Source organism: Pectinophora gossypiella, chromosome 26, assembly GCF_024362695.1.
Source record: "Pectinophora gossypiella chromosome 26, ilPecGoss1.1, whole genome shotgun sequence".
NCBI classification, from domain to species: Eukaryota; Metazoa; Arthropoda; class Insecta; order Lepidoptera; family Gelechiidae; genus Pectinophora; species Pectinophora gossypiella.
Window position 1 is genome coordinate 4,191,682 of NC_065429.1, and position 22,570 is coordinate 4,214,251.

At 38.2% G+C, this 22,570-nt stretch overlaps 1 protein-coding gene and 1 long non-coding RNA gene across 2 annotated transcripts; both read left to right on the forward strand.

The window, feature by feature from the left end:
- Positions 1 to 374: 374 nt before the first annotated feature.
- Positions 375 to 21,126, forward strand: LOC126378567 (serine proteinase stubble-like). Its single transcript, XM_050027008.1, has 7 exons — positions 375 to 442; positions 3,631 to 3,810; positions 12,068 to 12,163; positions 16,691 to 16,772; positions 17,417 to 17,609; positions 18,853 to 19,065; positions 20,471 to 21,126. Exons 1-7 carry the CDS (start codon positions 424 to 426, stop codon positions 20,648 to 20,650), a joined length of 963 nt encoding a protein of 320 aa, XP_049882965.1. The 5' UTR covers positions 375 to 423; the 3' UTR covers positions 20,651 to 21,126.
- LOC126378592 (uncharacterized) lies at positions 12,790 to 15,242 on the forward strand. The gene is made up of 2 exons (XR_007568117.1): positions 12,790 to 13,545; positions 14,620 to 15,242. It is a non-coding gene; the product is annotated as an uncharacterized LOC126378592 (long non-coding RNA).
- Positions 21,127 to 22,570: the final 1,444 nt, after the last annotated feature.

Below are 22,570 nucleotides of genomic sequence, written 5' to 3' on the forward strand. Positions count from 1 at the left end.
TTTTAATAAAAAACAATAAGTAAAAAAATGTACACCAAAAAGTGCCAGTGATAAAGTGACATGTGCCAACAAAACGCAGCAAATGGATTTCCCGCCAGGAGAATCAAAAAGAAAAATTTCAAAATTCGAAGAAGATTTTTCAATATGGCGTCAGTCAATTGTCAGTTCGGGACAGTATTTTGTTTTTTAATCGTAATTGCGTTTAGTTGTGTGAGTTATGTTACGTGTGAAAGTGAAAATGACGTTTTGACTTTGCAAGCCGATTTGGATCACAATTTGGACTTGAAAGATGATGAGATGTCGGATAGGCGGAGACCAGCAAACGATCAAGAGAAGGATATACTTCTCCTTGATGCTTTGGGGAGGAGAAAAGGGTCATATCATCAGAACGGCTACAGTTCTTCTCAAGAAGATGATTCAATCATGGATTTACTGGGGAAAAGTGAGTATTTAAATATAAAACGCATCAAATCTATTTCGCACCCTAGTCAAATGAGATACTTTTTACGAAACGTCAAAACGAAAATTTTGAACGAAGAAAGTAACTACAATTTTTTTTTCCTTTTGCCCATTTGAGGGTCAGGCTAAGATCGTAAGAACATGCAGTAGTCTTCCGTAGAGCAACTACGAAAAATAACCTATCATGATAGTGACAATTAAGTTTTTTTTTTGAACTTGTTTATCCTCTTGGGGAAATGCAAAGGGAAAGCCCTGCGGTTATCGTCTTAATGTCATTAGGTCAATTAATAAAAAAATGTCCTAGGCCGTCCGTTTTTTTTTTTCGAATATCTCTTATTTTACTAGATAAATAATTCTGAAAAAATATTATTGTATTCAGACAGACACAACCTTTACTTATATGTTTTTTTTTGTCGGTAAGTATGTTATCTATATGGTCGCAAATAAAACCAATAACTCTATGTTCGGGACTAAACTTATTACCAGCTACACTTAAAAAATAATAAATTAAAATTAAAACACATGATACCGGGTTCTTAAATTATGGATCTACCTACTCCACTCCAATTTCATCAGTCATCCCGTGATCATAGCACTTGCAACAGTGTTGAAATATCCCAGAGTCCCATATCCCTGATAATACCGCGGTAAGGATCCGGTATTGGCCCCGATTCCTGCAGACATCTCTTAATTTTACTTTAAGTTATACCTGTCATTTTCTTATCCGCCGAAAAGGAAAGGGACGGATGATTGACAGCTCTTAATTTTAGGAAGAATGCGTAAATAAATGAATAACCCGGGCGAATTTTTAGACGGTTGTTTTAGATTTGTGCTTAAAAGTGACGTGTGTTCCATAAATTTTATGCTTGTCGATTACCCGTCCCTTTCCTTTTCGGCGGATAAGAAAATGACAGATATAACCTAAAATAAAATTAGATGGTATTTACAGGAATTAGCACCATTGTGTGTTTTAATTATGATATTAACCGCGTAAATCTCAAACAATGTCATCATCTCCCTACCATTATCCCGTTTCTCACAAGGTCCGCTTACCTAACCTGCGGGCCTAGCACCGTAAGCACGCGACTCTTTCTCGCCGCAATTGCGCAACAGAGATCGTCTGTCTCTTTCTGTGCAGTATTGTGTGAGAGTGACGGGTGACGTATGTCGAGGCGAGAAAGAGTCGCGCGCTTACGGTGCCCGCTGAAGATTTGACAGGTCCGGTTTATTACAGAAGCGACTGCCTGTCTGACCTTCCAACCCGCGAAGGGAAAACCAGGCCAATACAGGTTACGTCAAATTCCTCCGAAAAATGCATTTCTCGGGAATGTGGGTTTCCACATGATGTTTTCCTTCACCGCTAAGCACGCGATAATCATTATGACCCAAACATGAATGCGAAAACAAATTCGACACAGTGCTTCAATGACATAACATACCGGATGTGCTGTCGCAATGAATAACCGGACTTGATTTTTAGAAGTTAGCTGGTAGGCTTAGCCGCTTTAACAGCTGCCGTAGTTTAGAGGTTAGAGCATTGGGACTTACCTGAATAAACTTTTTTATTATTATTTTTCCTTCGTTCGTTTCGTTTTATTTCATTTTATTCGGGTTACAGCCTTTTTTACCACATGAGTAGGTATTTATGAATACAAACAAATGCCAATTAAAAGTTTTCACAAATAATATGGTAGTTTCCAACTAGTCAAATCAGTTACTTTTTACTAAACTTCAAAAAACGAAATTACTATGGAATTTGTATGAAGCAACCCCTGACGTCATAGAAAAACGTGATAAAATGTCGCACTAATTATTACATTTTTCATTATTCAAAATTCATCAATAAGTTACTTAAAGATCTGCCTTTATTTAGTAACCAGAATTTTAATATATCTTTGACCTAGGCCATGACTAGAAAATTTAAATGTTGTGCAAATTGTCCTTTAATAAAACGTAGTAGACCTGAGTAAAGACCTTTAGCGCGCCCCATTTGTCCGGCCGATTAGTGAATGCCATTGACATTCAGAATTTACCTTTAAACAGTTTTAATACAGTAATTAAACAGAAACTTTATAAAGAAAGGTTATTATAAAACTGTGATTATTTAGAAGATATGAATGTCTAATTTTTCTTTCTTTTCTTTCTGTCTAATCTTTTCCCCGGTTATACAGGTTGTGAGAAGCTGCAGTAGTTTTAGGCGGATGAGACGTTCGTTATGTAAAAAATGACGATTCAAAGTGTAACTATGTAACCTACTAAATGAAGATATTTTTAAATTTGAATTCGAAATATTCGAATGTCATTTGAGGCAAGCCTACATTAAGTCACCTCAGAGATATAGAAACTGTATTTTTAACCGGCTTCAAAAAAGGAAGAGGTTAGCTAAACGGCGCGTGCGATGTTGCTAGTAATAAGTAAGTATCATAAAAAAAGTAATAATCCAGCTAAAACATAAATCCACTCACGCCGTCTAAACAAAGTAAGATCAACAAATTGCCGAAGACTTGCGCACGAGTCTCCGCACGACAGTAAAAGCGTGTAGGTGTAACAGTGAAACCCGATCGGTCGTTCAACGCACGCGCCAGACCGCCGCGTTACGTCATATTATGAAATATAGGCGACACTGACCAAGAATAATATCATCATCATCAGCCCATAAACGTCCCCACTGCTGGGGCACGGGCCTTCCCTATGGATGGATAGGGAGATCGGGCCTTAAACTACCACGCGGGTCCAGTGCGGATTGATGGTTATTAACGACTGCTAATGCAGCCGGGACCAACGGCTTAACGTGCCTTCCGAAGCACGGAGGAGCTCGAGATGAAAACTTCTTTTTTTGTGGTCACCCATCCTATGACCGCCCTTTGCGAAAGTTGCTTAACTTCAACAATCGCAGACCGAGCGCATTAACCGCTGCGCCACCGAGCTCCTCAAGAATAATATTATAAAGTACCCTAAAACCCTAAAGTAACAAATAAATTAAAGTCATTTTGCACACACTTACACAGGTACTTAAATAAAATAATAATTCAGATTTATGAATTCGAAAATCGAATTATCATTCGAATAACCAATTCTCATTCAAATTCCGAATGACCGTTCGATTTATTAATTTAGTGTTTTTTTTTTATTTTTTTTTTAATTTATATTTTTTAATATTTCTCTTCGCAGTGATCCCCCAGACATGCCGCTTCCGAGGCGCTCGGTACCCGTGCGGCCTCAGCATTTCCTGCGTGTTGGGAGGAGGGAAGCCTCTGGACCTCTGTTCGGGAGGGATGATCTGGGCATGCTGTGTAGACAGGGACACAACAGACCGACCTAGTGAGGTCGCCCCGGTGGTGCATAATGCTAGTAAGTGCTTTTTTCTTCTTTTTTTTAATTAATGTTGTGTTTGTGTTAACTGGGAATTGTAGGGTTGTGTGAAAATAAAAAATATGCATAAAGATGTAATTAAACAATAAGTGTAATTATTGCACAACAAACGTATTAAAGAATTTGATTAATAATAAATATAACTTAAAATCAACGACAATTCTTTAAATACACAATAACATAAGTAACTTCTTACATTTAATTGTGTTTTGTTATTCTAAACACAAAAATATACTTTAGTATACAACTAAAACACTTAAATAAATAAAAAAGTGTTTTTTTTTCCTATCAGTAGAGATACATTTCATTCAAACCAAAGACATTTTAATTTAACATTGTAATAAAAGAATATGCATTGGGATATTAATACACTCTACACAAACAAACACAAAAACAAATACATACTTATACAAGAAGCGACTTCGTAATCCCTAAATTTTATTAGACAGTAATAAATATAACATAAACAGTTTATATACGTCCCACTGCTGGGCACAAGCCTCCCCTCAAACAACTCTCAAGCCTGCAAAGTCCTTACCAAACAAAGGACAGTCTCACAAAGTGATTTCGACAATGTCCCCATCGGGAATTCCCGGGCCTCCGGATTGTGAGCCTAACGCTCTAACCACTAGACCATGGAGGCTGAAAAAGAACTCAAAATAAAATACGATATACAAACTATAATTACTACACTTTCCTATAAGTAGTTTATTATACAAAATAAACATATACCAATAGTGTATATAGGGATAATCGCCATTTGGTGTCACACCACAATATATAGATTAAATTGTCGTAAAGGGCACGCACGCCTTCCAAAAATCCGGGACTCCATAGTCCCAAAATATGGAAATGACATACATAATAATTATTAATAATAACCAACCAATGACAAACAAATTATTAGTACAACGGCGGCCTTATTGCTAAGATAGTGAAACCTTCTATGTTAGCCAGTGTCACGGCTAATAGACAAGCATGAAAGTAATTTCTCTTTCTATTATTATTATTACATAGTTAGACAATAGGTAGAATTAGATAATAATTATGTAGAATCGAAGTCTAACAAGCAGCCAGTGCCAGTCGGAAGGCGGGCGAATCCGCGAGGCATAGCTCTGCGCTTGCGCAATACCGCGCGCGCCTTCTGAGGAACACTCTCTCTTATTATAATGTTCTGGTGTCAGTTAGAGGCGGTAGCGAGCGCGGTTCACAGAGCGACATTTGAGCATACACTGGACACTTCATACAAAAAACCTTGTTTTACACAGACACTACACATTCTTCTTCTATCGTGTGGGTCGTGAGGTGGATTACCAACCTCATCAACCCTGGTGTCAGGGTCACTATTGAGCCGCCAAAGGCCCCTGACATGACTCATGTAACTACTACGTACTTACTAACGCCTACTACGGCCTTCAAAAGCACGGATCGTCTTACTTTCGGAAAATCAGATGATCAACCTGTAATATCCTAACCAAACTAGGGATCACAAAGTAATTTTTGTGATATGTCCCCACCGGGAATTGTACCTGGCACCGCCGGATCGTGAGCCCAACGCTCAACCACTGGACTACGGAGGTCGTTACTAATAATGCTACATATGTAACGGCTGCGTAAAGATAATAGGCAATAGCCTATAAAATTGAATTTCATAATAATGAAATTCGAATTAACTAAATAAAGACAGATCTAAAACTAACGAAAAACATTTTGTTTTTCTATTTGACTTATTTATGAATTTTAATCAAGAAAAAAGTAATAATAAGTGCGACATTTTGTCACGTTTTTCTATGACGTCACAGGTTCCTTTTTCAAACAAATTCCATAGTAATTTCGTGTTTTGACGTTTAGTAAAAAGTAACTGATTTGACTAGTTGTAAACTAGTCTATTGTTTAATCTATGACGATATTCCGCTGTCTCTTGTACCTCGTACCCCACACCTCTCAAGTTAACGCGCTGATTGCCACAGACGCAGTTATTACAACTTGTTTCCGGGACTGTACATCACGTGCACAATAATATATGTTATTACGGTCACTTTCACGCCATTGCCGATAATTTATGCCATTTTTTTCTTATTTGTTTGTATTGTAGTAACGTAAGTGGTAGAGTTTGGAAAATTACCGATATTTTTGACATGTTTGCATGTGTTTTAGAGCTCTTTTTGTTAAATTTCCGACGCCTGCACGATTCCTGCAGACACATCCTAATTTTATTATAAGTTATACCTGTCATTTTCTTATGCAGCGAAAAGGAAAGGAACAGATGATTGACCACTGTTAATTTTAAAATGAATGAATAACCTGGGCGAATAAAATAGGCATCTAACTCATATGCAACCCATTTGACGTGTGCTGTCAACATAATTCTGTCGGGTTATTATCCAATATAAAATTTTGGAAGCTTTTTAAACTGCCTAAAATTGACGTGTGTTCCATAAATTTTATGCCTATCGATTACCAGAGATTCGAACCCGGGACCTGCCGATCATAAGCCCATCGTTCTTTATGTTAAAAAAGAGAAGCTAGTCGTTGGTTTCTTACACAAGATGCGCTTGCACATAACGGAAAGCAGACTTACATGATAACACGCTTGACTCAGTGATTAAACGACATTCATAGTCTATGATTTCCGATTTCATTGGTAATTGGTGCTTTATTGAGGAAACTGGACGTTATTACCAGCCAGATAAGAGCCCTCAGTGCTCCCCATTTGTCCGGCCAAGTAGTTATAATGAGTCAGTATTCTTTGTGTTAATGTTTACTTATTTGTGTGAATGTTACAAAAGTGACTTAACTAGTACATGGCAAATGGCGGCCTTATCGCTTACGGCGATTTCGTCCAGCCAACCAAAAGGATAGAAAATATGGAAGGATGGTGGGTGCTGCAAATGTACTTTTAATTAAAGGTTCGTCATCGATTCGTCTCATTTTCATATCATATTCTACGCGTGCTTCGGAAGGCACATTAGGCCGTTGGTCCCGGTTACTATTTACTGATGTAAGTGAGGGGCCTTTGGCGGCTCAATCATAACCCTGACACCAGGGTTGATGAGGCTGGTATTCCACCTCACAACCCACACGATAAGAAGCAGATTCTACGCATAATAAATTATTTCTTAAAGAATAGCAGAGACTATGGAATTCGATTTGCTTCGATCCTAACACAATTCTAAACTTTCTTTCTTAAAGGCGTCTATTCCAACAATATCTATAAATAACTGTGTACAAGCTAGAGTTTTATTACACCGGTATTGTGTTACCGACCCATCGGCTTGATACGTCTCACTTTCTCTACAATTTCACTCAGTTTGTTCTAAGGTCCCTGCCCTCAAGCCCTTTAACTATCTAATATAATATACAGGGTGTCAGTAAATATACAGATATATTCTATTTCTAAGTAGATAATAGTGCTAATTCCTGTAAATACTATCTAATTTTATTTTAAGTTATACCTGTCATTTTCTTATCCGCCGAAAAGGAAAGGGACGGGTAATCGACAAGCATAAAATTGATAGAACACACGTCAATTTTAAGCACAAATCTAAAACAACCGTCTAAATATTTTACATTGGCCAATAACCCGACAGAATTAAGTTGACAGCACACGTCAAACGGTTTGCATACCAGCGAGATACCTCTTTGATTCGCCCGGGTTATTTATTCGTTTACTCATTCTTCTTAAAACTAAGAGCTGACAATCATCCGTCCCTTTCCTTTTCGGCGGATAAGAAAATGACAGGTACTTATAACTTAAAGTAAAATTAGGAGGTGTCTGCAGGAATCGGGGCCATTGTTAGATTGTTAAAAACACATACAAACCCCTCCACCAACCCGCAGTGGCTCTGTTCAGATTTGACGTGATAATTTTCTCATTACTTGGGTACATAATTATTCAAAAATACAATGTAATGGCAAAAAAAAAAGTTTTCATCTCGAGCTCCTCCGTGCTTCGGAAGGCACGTTAAGCCGTTGGTCCCGGCTGCATTAGCAGTCGTTAATAACCACCAATCCGCACTGGGCCCGCGTGGTGGTTTAAGGCCCGATCTCCCTATCCATCCATAGGGAAGGCTCGTGCCCCAGCAGTGGGGACGTTAATGGGCTGATGATGATGATGATGATGACAATGTAATGGCAGAAGCATATATAACAACAATTGTTGCTTGATATATGGACCACATTATATATTAGAATTATAATGCTAAATACCCATCCATAGGGAAGGCCCGTGCCCCAGCAGTGGGGACGTTTATGGGCTGATGATGATGATGATGATGCTAAATATGAATGTGGTTGCTAAATAAGAAGTGGAAGATGTAATTGCCATGTGGCTGCGTGTAATAAAAAGGGTCATCATTTACACCCAAAATAAAGATAAAAGATGCATAATAATATGTCTGTTGTCTATGGACTTAGAAGGTAAAACGAAGGAAAATCTTTACAGCGACATCCATATTGTTTTTGAGGAACGTGGCCTGAATATTCTCTCTGTGCGTGTTTCCTTAAAATTAATAACATTATCTATTGTCTATTGTACCTCTTTTTATACGTGCAGTTTGTGGGCTAGATATGTGCAAAAATCATTATAATGCTCTCCGCGTGCAATACAACAACGCATTCAGGGTACTGTTGGGGTTGCCTCGTTTTCGTAGCGCGTCAGGGATGTTCGCTGAAGCGCGCGTTGATTGTTCCTACGCCACAATGCGCAAAAGATGCGCGTCCCTGGTGCGCAGGATACGGGCTAGTTCCAGCAGCGTCCTGGCGATGTTGGCTAGCAGGTTGGACTGTGTGTACATGTCTCGCTGCTGTGCTATTGCTGGGGGAGTGGCGAGGCGGTGAGTCGCGGCTCAGCTCTTCCGTATTTAATTTAATTTCCTAACCTAGTATATAAGTTTTGTTATTAACAAATTATGAGTCCTAGTAACTTTAATAAACAATTTAATAATAATAATTATCTACAGTTTTAACAATTAAGATTCCCTCATTCATTAAATACAATGCAAAGGAAACGACTCAATGAGTCATGAATCACTTGTTCGTAATCACCAGTTCGTAACAATTGCAATTAACTTAGAAGCGCATTACTTAATCGAAACTTAAACTTGAAAGTTAGCAGGTTGATGATCAGTTTTTCACCATATTTTGACACAAGTATTTTGTATAGACAGATGTCGGAAAGCCGTGGTAGCTCAGTTGGTAGAACGCTTGCCTCTTTGAGGTCGCAGGTTCGACTCCAGCACAGGCCTAATCCAATAATTGTCGAATTTGTTTTCGAATTCATGTTTTATCAGGTGTGCAGCGGTGAAGGAAAACATCGTGAGGAAACCGATAATTTCCGAGAAATGCATTTACGTGACCTAACATGTACTGGGCTGGTATTCCCTTCGCAGGCTTCAGGCTAGGTAAGCGGACCCTGTGAGAAACAGAATAATGAACCTAGCTCAGACGCTGGTGGGGAGCGGAGAATGTGTAGTATTATTCCTAATTCTATACTTTAATGTAACGGCCTCCGTGGTCCAGTGGTTGAGCATTGGGCTCACGATCCGGAGGTCCCAGGTTCGAATCTCGGTAGGGACATATCACAAAAATCACTTTGTGATCCCTTTCACGATCACGTTTGGATATTACAAGCTGATTACCTGATTGTCCGAAAGTAAGACGATCCGTCCTTCGGAAGGCACATTAAGCCGTTGGTCCCGGTTACTACTTACTGATGTAAGTAAGTACTCGTTACATGAGCCATGTCAGGGGCCTTTGGCAGCACAATAGTAACCCTGACACCAGGGTTGGAGGTTGATAACCCACCTCACAACCCACACGATAGAAGAAGAAGACTTTAATGTACTTAAATTCAGAATCATGGTCTGAATCATACCTCAAAGATTTCGTTACGATGTCACTAACACTCTGTATACTGTGGATTCCAGAAAGAGTTTGTAAACCTTAAACAAATAAATGCATCTCTATTACATTTTACAGAACCCCACACATTTAAAATGTACCTTAACACTGTGCTAACACCGTATAAAACATAACATTTCCAAAACAGGTGACCTAATAGAACTCATCGGCACATTCCCACACGAAAATTACGATTACCAGAACACGAACCAATTCGAGGACCCGATCATCATATACACGGAGCCAGGGCGGCCGAAACCGCATTACAACCGGCCGAAACCAGACGCCGCCCGGCCCGAAACCGACGCAAACCGCCCGAAACCAGATTGGCAAAACCAAAACCACTTTTTTCACGTGAAACCGTCGTATCACGAAACGACTACACAGCCACCAGACGACTTTTACACCCCGGATCATTTCCAAAATAGTGGGAACGGCGATGATGATTATGTACCGGTCCATACGAACGGTCACAAACCACAAAGACCCAGTTATCCGGGTGAGATTTTGTTTTCGGGGTTTTTTGGTGGGTGATGATGAAACTCAAGACCTTCCGGCCATTTTTTTTTATTTATTTATTATTATTACAAGTTCTTATAGCTAATTTAGACCACTATCCAAAACAGACCCAAAAGAGCGTGTTAACGCGATAAATTGTTTTTAATGCAGTGTTACAGTAGCAACCCAAAAAGACCGAAGATAGGGTTAGCTACAAATTTCGTCTTAAAACAATGACATAAATATACATATTCAGTAGGTAGACAGCGCGGCGTAATTTTAATACAAAAAAGCTTAAAATAGATATAAAAGGATTAGTAATTAATTTAAAATTATGTAGTTAGTAAATAATGCTAAAGTTTGTTAACAAATTATTTTAAAAGCTTAGAGTAGGCATACATAAAATCATCTAAATCCATGTTTAATGAAAACTGTTTTAGTTTAAAGTTGATGTTCTTAACATTATATGGCTGCGAGTTCAATATTCGGTCTCTAATGAGATCTATTTAATAGATAATGCCATAAGAAATTTACAATAAGTCACGTCAAAACGTTTTTAAGACACAGTTATCTATCATTAAAGAGAAAGAATTTGGTAAAAAAGCCACATCGAAACAATTCATCTGAAAAGCAATATTTGACATTTGTTTGCATTGCGCACTTACTTTTATATGCGCAAACATACTCACACTTGTATGGCGCGCGTTTCGCGCTCACTTGGTCCTGCCAACCTCCTTATTCTATTCCGTGATTTATTAAATTTTAAGATTATTAATGTCGCTTATTAAACTTTAGTCGTCCATAAGTAAATTCAATTTTTTATCTATTTTTGATGCTGATTTATTTTGATGAATAAAAATAGAGTACTTAAATTAATAAAAATAAGTTGACGCCAATTATTTCGTCAGCAGATACGGCTTAAACATGGCGACGACCTCTGCCTACCCCTTCGGGGATATAGATGTGATGTTATGTAATATTGATGCGCCAAAAACTTACGTTCCATTTAGGTTACTATGATTAAATATACTTCTATTAACGAAAACTCTCCGAATCATTGACTGAATTATTTGGTTTAAATATTTTCAAGGAAGACACTTGAGTTTCATCATGGGGTCCTAAACATCTGTTTTGCTTATAATTTGCACGCGTTTTCATAATCATCTTGCACTTTCACATTATTTTGTTTTGCACAGCACACGCTTCGAGCAGCCATTTTGAATGTCTCATCAATTGTTGCTTGCAATTTTAAATTACGTACTGCGTTATATTTATGCGACGCGGAAGGCAAGAGGAAAACCACTGCCCTATATTTCTTCCATTCAGCGCTTATCGCTATCGAACTACTAGGGTCGATTAATGCTTTCTAATATTTCTCCTCAGACGACGCCCTAAGCCGAGGCGCCCAACTGGGCACCCTCGGGCCTGTTGTCTTAAATTTTGTACCGAGTGAGAGCCCTCAACGCTCCCCATTTGAATGGTCGATTAGTTAAGATGCCATCTGCGGCAAATCCACAATAAGTCACGTCAAAAAAATACCCTAATTTTCCCTAAAAAGTAGCATGAAGAATGCTACACCGACAAGAGCGTGGCTCTAAAATTAATGATGTGATGATAATGTTGTATTTTTGAAAATTAGATTTATTTATGTTTTTTTTTTAATTCATCTAAAAAGCAATATTTCTATTAGACATTTGTTTTCATTGCGCACTTACATTTATATGCGCAAATGTTAAATTGCAATATTGCTTTTTTAGATGAATTGTTTCGATGTGGTCTTTTTAACCCAGCAGGTCTAAGTTGACCCCTTCTAAGACCCTATTTACCCCATTTCCAGGCTGTGGCGAGCACTTCACCAGGTCTAACCGCATCGTCGGTGGTCACTCCACTGGCTTCGGCTCCCACCCCTGGCAGGCGGCTCTCATCAAGTCAGGTCAGTGATTTTTTCATACTTCATATTGTAACGAGCCGTGGTAGCCCAGTTGGTAAAATGCTCGCCTCTAACTTTGAGGTCGCAGATTCGAACCCAGCACAGGCCTAAACCAATGATTGTCGAATTTGTTTTCGAATTCATGTTTGGATCATAAATGATTATCACGTGCTCAGCGGTGAAGGAAAATATCGTGAGGAAACCCACATTCCCGAGGAATACATTTTCGGAGGTATGTGACGTAACCTGTGTTGGGATGGTTTTCCCTTCGTGGGTTGGAAGGTCAGTCGCTTCTGTAAATAAACTGTCAAATCTTCAGGTTAGGTAAACGGACCCTGTGAAAAACGGGATAATGCTAGGGAGATGATATTGTAATAAGTACCTAATTAATCATTTAATATTTTTTATTTATGTGACAAGTAATAGTAATTAACATTAGTCAGTAATGCACTTAATTACAATAATAAAATTTACGTCCTTGGAATGTTGGAGGTACTTACCAATTTAATGGTAACACAGTGCTGCCGTGTCACGCACAAGTCTGCTATCTTAAAATAGTAGAGTTACGAATAACCAGTGCTAAAGGGGTTTATATCCTATTGTTTATATAGTTCAGTAAAAACATTTTAAAGGGCTATGAACCTTTCTGGCATATCTCAGTGGCGCCACCTAGCGGATTTTTTAAAACTGCGGCGCACGATGAAACCTGTGCAAATCGATAGGGGACACTTGTCTGAACAAAAAAGCTTTAATGGACCTATGCTCTAAAGTGTCACGTTTTCAAGATATCTAGCTTGAAAGTTACGAAAAGTGTCGTATGGATAAATCGATTTTACTATTTATCTATATACAATCGTAATATAGTGACAAAGTGATTGATTATACATGAAACATTATTTAATATACAACATATTTATCTTATTGAAAAAATGAAATTAATAAATACTTGCAACAACATTAATGGTTTTTGTCTTTGCTACATTATATAGGAAGTACATAGGTACTTAACTGTGCACACCTTATCTAAGGTTACTAATTGCAAACTGAGTTTATCAGTTTGTGTTATGTATGATATAGGCGTCATTTACTCCTTAACTTGATTTTACTTGACACAACGATAGGATCTAATGAAATATAAAATAAAGTTTACATTTTTATAAACGCAATGCGTTTAGTGCGGCATCATTAGTACTCGTTAAAAAGCAGAATTCTCGAAGTTTAAGAAATCTGTGTAAGAGAAACAAAATGGTGTACTTATTAACTGCCATTTTGCTTTCTCGTTTAATTCCAGGAACTACGAAAATGGAGGTCCTTTGTTTAAAGTTGCACGAATTTCTATTATTTCGGCGGAATCAACAAGGATAGCGAATAGCCATACAATAAGTGTGAGTGAGACAACATCATACAATAAATACAATAGGACGATTGGCAGCCGGGTGAACTTTCAGTCAGTTTGCCACTTTCATCTTCAACGTGCGCACGCGCTTTTCTCTGTTCTGAGACTCTATCCTGTTCATTCTGTTGTATTTGTTACCACTGTTGAGTTTGTTAATATTGCTCTTGAGTTTGTTAGTATTTTTGTTGACTTTGTTAGTGTTATTGTTGAATTTGTTGTTGTTGTCTTGGCAAGATGTCCAGTCATGTTGGTGCCAAGCAATGTTTTTTGTTGTGGTGTAAGCACTGTTCGTGGCCCGCGCCGAAGATCTTGGCGTCCTATATAGTCTTACTTGACAACTGAAGATTATATTGCTAGGCACCCCAACATCCTGAATTATGCTCGCCACTTATTTGACGATCGAGAGCTAAGTAATCTTATTTGAACATTGCAAAAATTAAAAATCTCAGTATGCAGTGTATCTGGTATCTATATTATAGTCCCTGGTCAGTATAATACATAAAATGACAATGTATAATTCGGCTCGTTTCTCAATCGTGCTTTTCATAATCGAAATGTCATATGAAAAAAAATTCGTGTATGAAAATAATATATATCCTACTTTATCGAAGCTCTCATTATGTAGCGTCTTAGACGGAGTGTAATCAACGCAAAACATTTTTAACAGAAAGTCGTCAACTTATCTCTATTATAATTAGCCAGAGATAGCTCTTACGCCAAGCGTATCACTTGTGTACCAGACTTACGCTTTCAATAGATTTTATAGCCAACTATTACCACTTAATTATGTATAATAAATGATATTTGCATTTTTTGTAACAGTAGAGAGTAATCAGTTCATATTAATGCAAGCACAACGGTAAGGCTGTTTTTTCATCTGACATGTGCTACGTTGCTAGGTTTAATATCCACCAATCAGATAATTGGGTCTGATTCTGATCGGCACAATGAACCCGATTGTAGGGTATGCAACGTAGCATCTAGCATGTTACTGGTGGAAACGCAGTCTAAATGTGACGTACTTACTTCATTATTGATGGAACAGTATTCTTATCGTTTCCAGCTAACTACGCAATACCGAATATGCCACATTTAAAAGAGGAAGTGAGGATTGCTTGCGCCCTAATAAATGCCTTCGGAAAACGGGTGACAGATCACCCACTCGTAAATGAAATAAGCAACGATATATACCTTAAGCACGACGCCCCAAACTATCTGTGCGAGTTTGTAATACAAAACAATTTAAATCAACGCAGAGCCGCTTTCCAAGCTATGAACTCAAGTGAAGGCTTTCAACAGTTTCCCATCTTATCATATGAGGATCTGTTGATAATGTCTCTGGGGCCGTATCAAGTGACGCAGGCAAGAAGCTACTATGGCGAACACCTAAAAGAAAACGGAACGTTTTTCATTGAAGTGTATGAAGATTTTGAAGTTGACTATAATTTAAATCAATACAACTTAGTAGTTTGTGATCCTTGGCTGACAAGAGCTAAAATACTCTCGAGGCACCAGAGCAACAGAATTTATTTTGTATATATCTTGCTAAATAATAGTTTGAAAAACAGAAATAAACTTGTCGGTCACTATTGCAGCTGTATAGTTGGAAAACGGACACTCGGGTGCTATGCTCATGTCATGTGCATAGTTTGGTATATGGGATGGGCTCGGCACCAAGAAATTCAACCCCCTGCTGCCTTTTTAGATCAAGTTATTATTTCTGATGAAGAAGAAGATTGATTATTCAAGAAGACTGATATTCATTATCCTAATAGGTACGAATTTGTATAAAAAAAGCCTATTTGTTATAAGTATATACACTGTATGTATTCAATAACAAAAATATAAATAACTATATGACTACTTTTACGATGTTTTATTTCATACTTATAAAAACACAACTAAGAAAATCGATGAATAATTGAACAATGTGTTCATGTAATATGATTGTTATGAACTAAACAGCTTAAGGTCCCGTTGCATTGAAGGCACACACCCCGTTGGTGTGTCTATACGAACTAGGTATGTTCCATACACTGCTGTAAAGTAAAGTAGTCCTAAAAGCGAATTTTCACACCCCACCTGCTTTCACTGTGATTAGACATTTAAGCTGCCTTTCATTGAATAAACATAAAAACTCAAAAAGTGTGAAATTGTTAGACAATCATAGCAAATAACTTTGAGCGTGATTACCACGAGAATAAGTCATGAGCTGTACATCTCACGACGTGTTTCTGGATTTCTTTTATGTTACACATAAAAGTAAGTTATAGATATTTATTTTACCTATTTTCTATTTATTTATTTTTCAATAAAGTAAATATGTGGTATATTAAACACTAATATTCCATGCATAATCACTTAGTCACTATATTCCAATTGCATATAAAAGTAAAATCGATTTGTTCATACAACACTTTTCGGAACTTTCAAGCTAAATATCTTGAAAACGTGACGCTTTAGAGCATAGGTTCATTAAAGCTTTTTTGTTCAAAAAAGTGCCCCCTATCGATATGCACAGGTTTCATCGTGCGCCGCAGTTTTAAAAAATCCGCTAGGTGGCGCCACCAGGCTATGCCAGCCTCCATAGTGAAATGTTCAATGCCCTTTGGTCATACTTTTTGAGATACAGAGGTTGACAAAGTCTGCTAACTTGATTTTTTTGCATGTGGGTCACGCCTAACGCATCTAACTAGAAGTTACAATAGATAGGCGTGACTATGTCGAACGTAATCCTAGCGATTCACGACATTCTTTGTAATTGCGACCCGACGCCCAGGGAGGAAACACTTCCGGAATCTGAGAGAGAAATCGAGGAGCCAAAGTGCAAAAATAATATAGGGGAAATATTTTTTGGTTTAAATAAGAATGGGAAACTTCTTTAGAACAGCGATACTACCTGGGACGGTAGGTCAAAGGATCGTAAATAGTTCATTAGCACAGGGTTATTTTCTTTATTGCATTTGTTCCTAGATGATTCGGGTTCGCCGAATGCGATTTTTTGGAAAACATTTGGAAAACACTTACGTCATCAAAGGGCTAGCAATGACGGCTTGATAGGATTGAGCATAGCTGGTTTTCTTATACCATGGCCGTTTCAATGTCAATAAAGTGTATTTGTATTCATTCGCCAGGGTTCCTCAGCAAGAAGCTGGCGTGTGGTGGAGCGCTCATATCAGACCGGTGGGTCATAACTGCCGCGCATTGTGTTGCCACGTAAGTTTTTTTTACTTCGTACTTTTGCACTAATATAAATCGAAATAACATAATTCGAAATTCAGTTACGAATTCGGTCTTGACGAAGTTTCAAATGTTGCTTTTTAGGTGAATTGCTTTATTGTGGCCTTAATAACCTCACAGAATGGAATACATAAGCTGCTTCTTAAATTATAGTTCTCTATTTTTTTTATTTTTTTTTTTTATATTTTCATTCTATTTAAACATTGTCGCCTCGGATCTCTGCCTGTAGACAATGTCCTTACAACTCAATTGAATTGAATTGTATTGAAAAACCACCACCCATCACGTTAGTCTAACAAAAAGCTCGGTGAGGCCCAGCGAATTATTTGTAAACAGTGGTGATATTATGAACCATTAGTTGTCATAATTATACAATTTATGTTTTTGTAGGTGTTTTTAGTCTATAACAGAAACGACATGTAACCAGGAGGTCTTAAGTGCAATCAGTTAATTTATTACTTTGCAAGAAACTGATTGGACTTTTGCAACTTATCGTACCTCTGACTAGCCCAATTGGTATATAATCGTGAGCTTATTTTTTTAACACAAAATTAACTATTTTTTTTTATTCATTATCATTTTTTTTCTTTTTTTAATTATCTTTATCTTTTTCATTCCAGGACCCCAAACTCGCAACTGCGCGTGCGCCTCGGTGAGTGGGACGTACGAGACGCCGGCGAGAGGTACTCCCACGAGGAGTTTGCAGTCCAGAGGAAAGAGGTCCACCCTTCATACGAGCCCGCAGACTTCCGCAACGACGTCGCTCTAGTACAGCTAGATAGAGGAGTCGTCTTCAAGCAGCACATCCTACCGGTGAGACATTTGCCCGGCCAAGTAGGGAGCGAGAGGTGCTTGTAAAGAGTCCGCAGTCCACAGGAAATAGGTCCACCCTTCATATATAAATAGACACGCACGTAGTCGTTACATGAGTCATGTCAGGGGCCTATGGCGGCTCAATAATAACCCTAACACCAGGGTCGATGGGGTTGGTAATCCACCTCACAACCCACACGATAGAAGACCGATGAAATAATGTGGTGAAAATAATCTCGTCATTAGGTACCTATTTGGTCTCACAGAAAGCTCAGTGACGCGTGGGTACATAACATAACATAACATAACATAACATAACATAACATAACATAACAAATACTTTATTGCACAAACAGGAAAAAAACAAAATACAAAACAAAAGAGAAACAGAATTAGTACAATAGGCGGCCTTATTGCTAAGTAGCAATCTCTTCCAGGCAACCTTTACTACTACTACTGGGGGTACTTAGTTCGTCTTGCGATGGATGTACTTCTGACTATCCCAATGGTGGTCATAAACCACATACATTTTGTATTGTGTGTTTTATTTGTTGTTTTTAATAGGTTCTTATTTATAACTAACTATTTAAGTATTTTACCTAAATAAACTATTTTATGGTTATTATTTTATTAGGTACGGTAGTGAATGTTGGGTATGGCAGAAGAAGCATGAGAGTAGGATTAATGCCGTAGAAATTAGGTCTTTGCATCTGCGGTATTAAGTTGAGCGATAGAGTAAGAAACAGTGTGGTAAGACAGAGATGTGGTGTAAAAGACGATATACAGGTTGTGAGAAGCTGCAGTAGTTTTAGGCGGATGAGACGTTCGTTATGTAAAAATTTGAATTTGAATTTGAATATAGTGACTAAGATTGAGAAGGGAATGTTAGGTTGGTTTGGACATGTAGAGCGGATGAAAGATAATGTAATTGCGAAAGCGGTATATAAAGCGAAAGTTGATGGTAAGGCTGGCAGAGGAGGACCGAGAAGGACTCACTAAATTGGAGATGTCCTTAGAAAAGGTTTAGTACGATCTACTCTGAATCGGCGTGCGTGTATGAAGCGATTGATGAATGTGGAGGAAGCACTCTTGCTTCCTCCACATTCATCTTTCTTGCCTCTCTTGCTCGCTGGATCGAAGCACATGGAAATTTATAGTCTCTGCTTAGCCCGGTGGTAAATAGGCGTGAGTTTAAGTATGTTTGTTATAACTAAGTAAATGAAGAATTCGTGTCTGCCTGCAGGTATGCCTACCCCAGAAACAAATGAAGCTCGCGGGCAAGATGGCCACGGTGGCCGGCTGGGGCCGCACGCGCCACGGCCAGAGCACCGTGCCATCTGTCCTTCAGGAGGTGGACGTGGAGGTGATACCCAACGAGCGCTGCCAGAGGTGGTTCCGCGCCGCGGGCAGGAGAGAGACGATACACGACGTGTTTCTTTGCGCTGGGTATAAAGAGGTGAATATCAATGTAATTTTTGGTGTTCTAAGCAGTGATGTAAATGTTCCCACTTCGAGACGAAGGACGTAATATAACGAAATCTCAACAATTATTTAAAAAAATAAAAAAGAGATAAGTAAATTTCACCCATTTACTTCAGTTGATAAATAAATTCCATGGTCTAATTTTTATTTTGACGTGACTAATTGTAGATTTGCCGCATAAAATACTTGACCGGACAAATGGGGAGCGCTGAAGGCTCGGAAATGGTCTAATGGTTAGAGTGTTGGTCTGAAGATCTCAAGTTCCCGGGTTCGTGTGCCGATGGCGAAGGACGTAATATACGATCCCGACGACCCGATTACTCTAGCCATAGAGGCAGCCAATCAGCTCGCGACACCAAACACTTCAGATTTCCCTCAATCAGCGCTTATCGCTATCGACCCACTAGGGTCGATTAATTCTTTCAAATATTTTTCCTCTCTGACGACGCTCTGTGGCGAGGTTCGCGCCCAACTGGGCACCCTCAGGCCTGTTGTCTTAAACGTTGTACCGAGTGAGAGCCTTCAGCGCTCCCCATTTGTTCGGCCAAGTAGTTAATGCCATCTGCGGCAAATCTACAATAAGTCACGTCAAAAAAAACCACTTCAAAAACGCCCCCGGCAGAACAGACACAATACTTATGTATAAAGAGCTTTATTTCCTAACTTTTACGCCCAAGACCAGGGGGGTTAAAATGGCCACATCGAAGCAATAAAATTCATCTAAGAAAGCAATATTGCTATTTGACATTTGTTTGCATTGCGCACTTACTTTTATATGCGCAAATGTCAAATTGCAATATTGCTTTCTTAGATGAATTGCTTCGATGTGGCCATTTTAACCCCCCCAGATTTCAAGAAAGAACAATTTTAAAAAGAAAAACAGCCAATGTTCTTACTATTAACCAATTATTATTTACCGAACTCTACACTTCGGCATAAAACCCACATAATTCCACATCGCAATATAAAAAGCATAAAGAATGAAGTAACTTTAGTTTTAATTAAATAACATAAAACAACACAGCTTATGTACGATAAGTTGAAAAAGTCCAATCAGTTTCTTGCAAAGTAATAAATTAACTGGTTGCACTTAAGACCTCCTGGTTAGATGTCGTTTCTGTAATTGACCAAATACACCTACAAAAGCATAAATTTTATAATTATGACAACTGTTCATAATTTCACCACTGTTTTCAAATCATCATTCGCAATCATACAGGCCTCCCCTCAATCAACCGGAGGGGGTATGGATCATACTCCACCACGCTGCTCCACTGCGGGTTGGTGGAGGTATTTGGGCTAGTAGCCCGGGACCAACGGCTTAGCGTGCCTTCCGAAGCACGTTTAATTATATTAAAATCAAACTTCCTCCCTTCCAGGGCGGCCGAGACTCCTGCCAAGGCGACTCCGGCGGCCCCCTCACCATGAAGCTGGAGGGGCGTAGCACCCTCATAGGGCTCGTGTCCTGGGGCATCGGCTGTGGCCGCGAGCACCTGCCCGGGGTATACACCAACATACAGAAGTTCGTGCCCTGGATTGACAAGCTTATTAGCCCTTAAGTTCCAATACTGGTGAGAGTGCCTTGAAAAGAGACGGTTGTGTAAAAACATAGATGGGAAAAGTACTTTTTTTATAAAAGTAAAATGAAATGAAATGAAATTTACTCTGTGCATGGTATGAGTATCACCAAATACTGCCTTTTCAGGCATACACACAGATTATTTAAAAACAATAACAAATAATAATATCAATTTTACAAATAATCTACACACTTAATACATGCTTTCAATTATACACTTAAAACCTGTTATTTGTAATCTAAATATTCTTTTACGCTGTAAAAGCATCTATCTGCAAGCCACAGTTTAACTGCTACGCGAAACTTATTGAGTTTGCAAAGTATTTTCTGGATTGAAGAAAGAAAGAAAGAAACATTTATTATTTAGGACACCACAGACACGGATTACATTATATATACATTACAATGACATCACATCAAAAGACAAATAACGCACATGCGAATTATTTTCTATATAGTAACATGGAAAACGAACACAGAAACTTATATCTAAATTAAATGTGACGTCATGTCGGCGTACCCATGTGTAGTGGATGGTGTCCCGAATAAAATGTCCTCACTCAGCTTATGTCGACCCTGGTATTCTGTGAGAGATTAAATTAAAATACATCAGCTTATGTGAGAGATTAAATACATTCCCCTTAGAAGTACAGAATATTCCGTGTCAAAAAGTAAAGGGAGGTCTAAAATGGCCACATTGAAGCAATTGCAGAAATAAGTAAGATGAGACTTATAACTTTAAATTTAGAATGGTAATTATTAAACTTATCTCAACTTCGGGACTGCCCTCAAGATCATGTCAATGTGACAGTTTATACAGGGTGTTAGTGACATCGTAACAAATACTCAGAGGGATGATTCAGACCATGATTCTGAGTTAATATCAAGTGGAATTTTCCGTCGCAAAATTCATGTTATTATTTTAGTTTTTTTTTAAATTATTTTCAATTCTATACAAAAGTATAGCGATGGAAAATTCCACTTGATATTAACTCAGAATAATCAGCTGAATCATCCCTCTCGGTATTCGTTACGATGTCACTTACACCCCATATAAGTACATACAGTAGCCATACAAGTAGGGATGGGTGTTAGTGACACTGTAACGAATACTGAAGGGGATGATTCAGACCATGATTCTGAGTCGATATCAAGTGGAATTTCCTGTCGGAGAAGTCATGAAAATTTTAGAGCTTATTTAAATTATTTTCCGTTCCATACTTTTGCGACGGAAAATTCCACTTGATATCAAGTTAGAATCATGGCCTGAATCATCCCTCAAAGTTTTCGTTCCGATGTCACTAACACCCTGCTATATAAAAACAGGGACTTGGGTATGATCTTGAGGGCAGTCTCAGCTGAGATTGGTTTATTAATAACACTATTTATTTTACACACATTTATTTTGTAATTATAAAATACGAAATGACAACTAACTCAGGATAGAACTGGACGAATGATAGAAGAGCCTATAAAAGCTCTATGTCAAATACACCAATACGACACGTTGCTATAATATTAACGGCAGGCGTTCATATTTTACATCAGAAATCCATCTAAAGAAATAATATCACAGTTTCTCATTTGCGTGCATATTATAAAAGGAATTTTGCTTTTTCAAACGAATCGCTTTTATGTGGCATTTGAAACCCCCTTCACATTCCAAGTTCAATTCAAATCCGCAAGGCTGATTTTCGCCCAATTACTGGTTAGGTTAACAAGTATATGCTTGGTAAAGTAAATAGTAATCGGAACCAACGACGGACCACTTAACGTGCTTTCCGAAGCACGGAAACATCTTATTGCTTGGACAATCAGATGATCTATTGGATTGATAATATTGTATCCATGTAAATATACATTATGTAAGTCACTTCGCTATTCGCGAAGATCTCCATAT

Bases quoted from the DNA above. Each gene is read 5' to 3' on its own strand.
- LOC126378567 (XM_050027008.1), top strand. The intron at 16,773-17,416 runs GTAAGTTTTTTT...TTTTCATTCCAG, and splicing joins GCCGCGCATTGTGTTGCCAC to GACCCCAAACTCGCAACTGC. The intron at 19,066-20,470 runs GTGAATATCAAT...CCTCCCTTCCAG, and splicing joins TTTGCGCTGGGTATAAAGAG to GGCGGCCGAGACTCCTGCCA.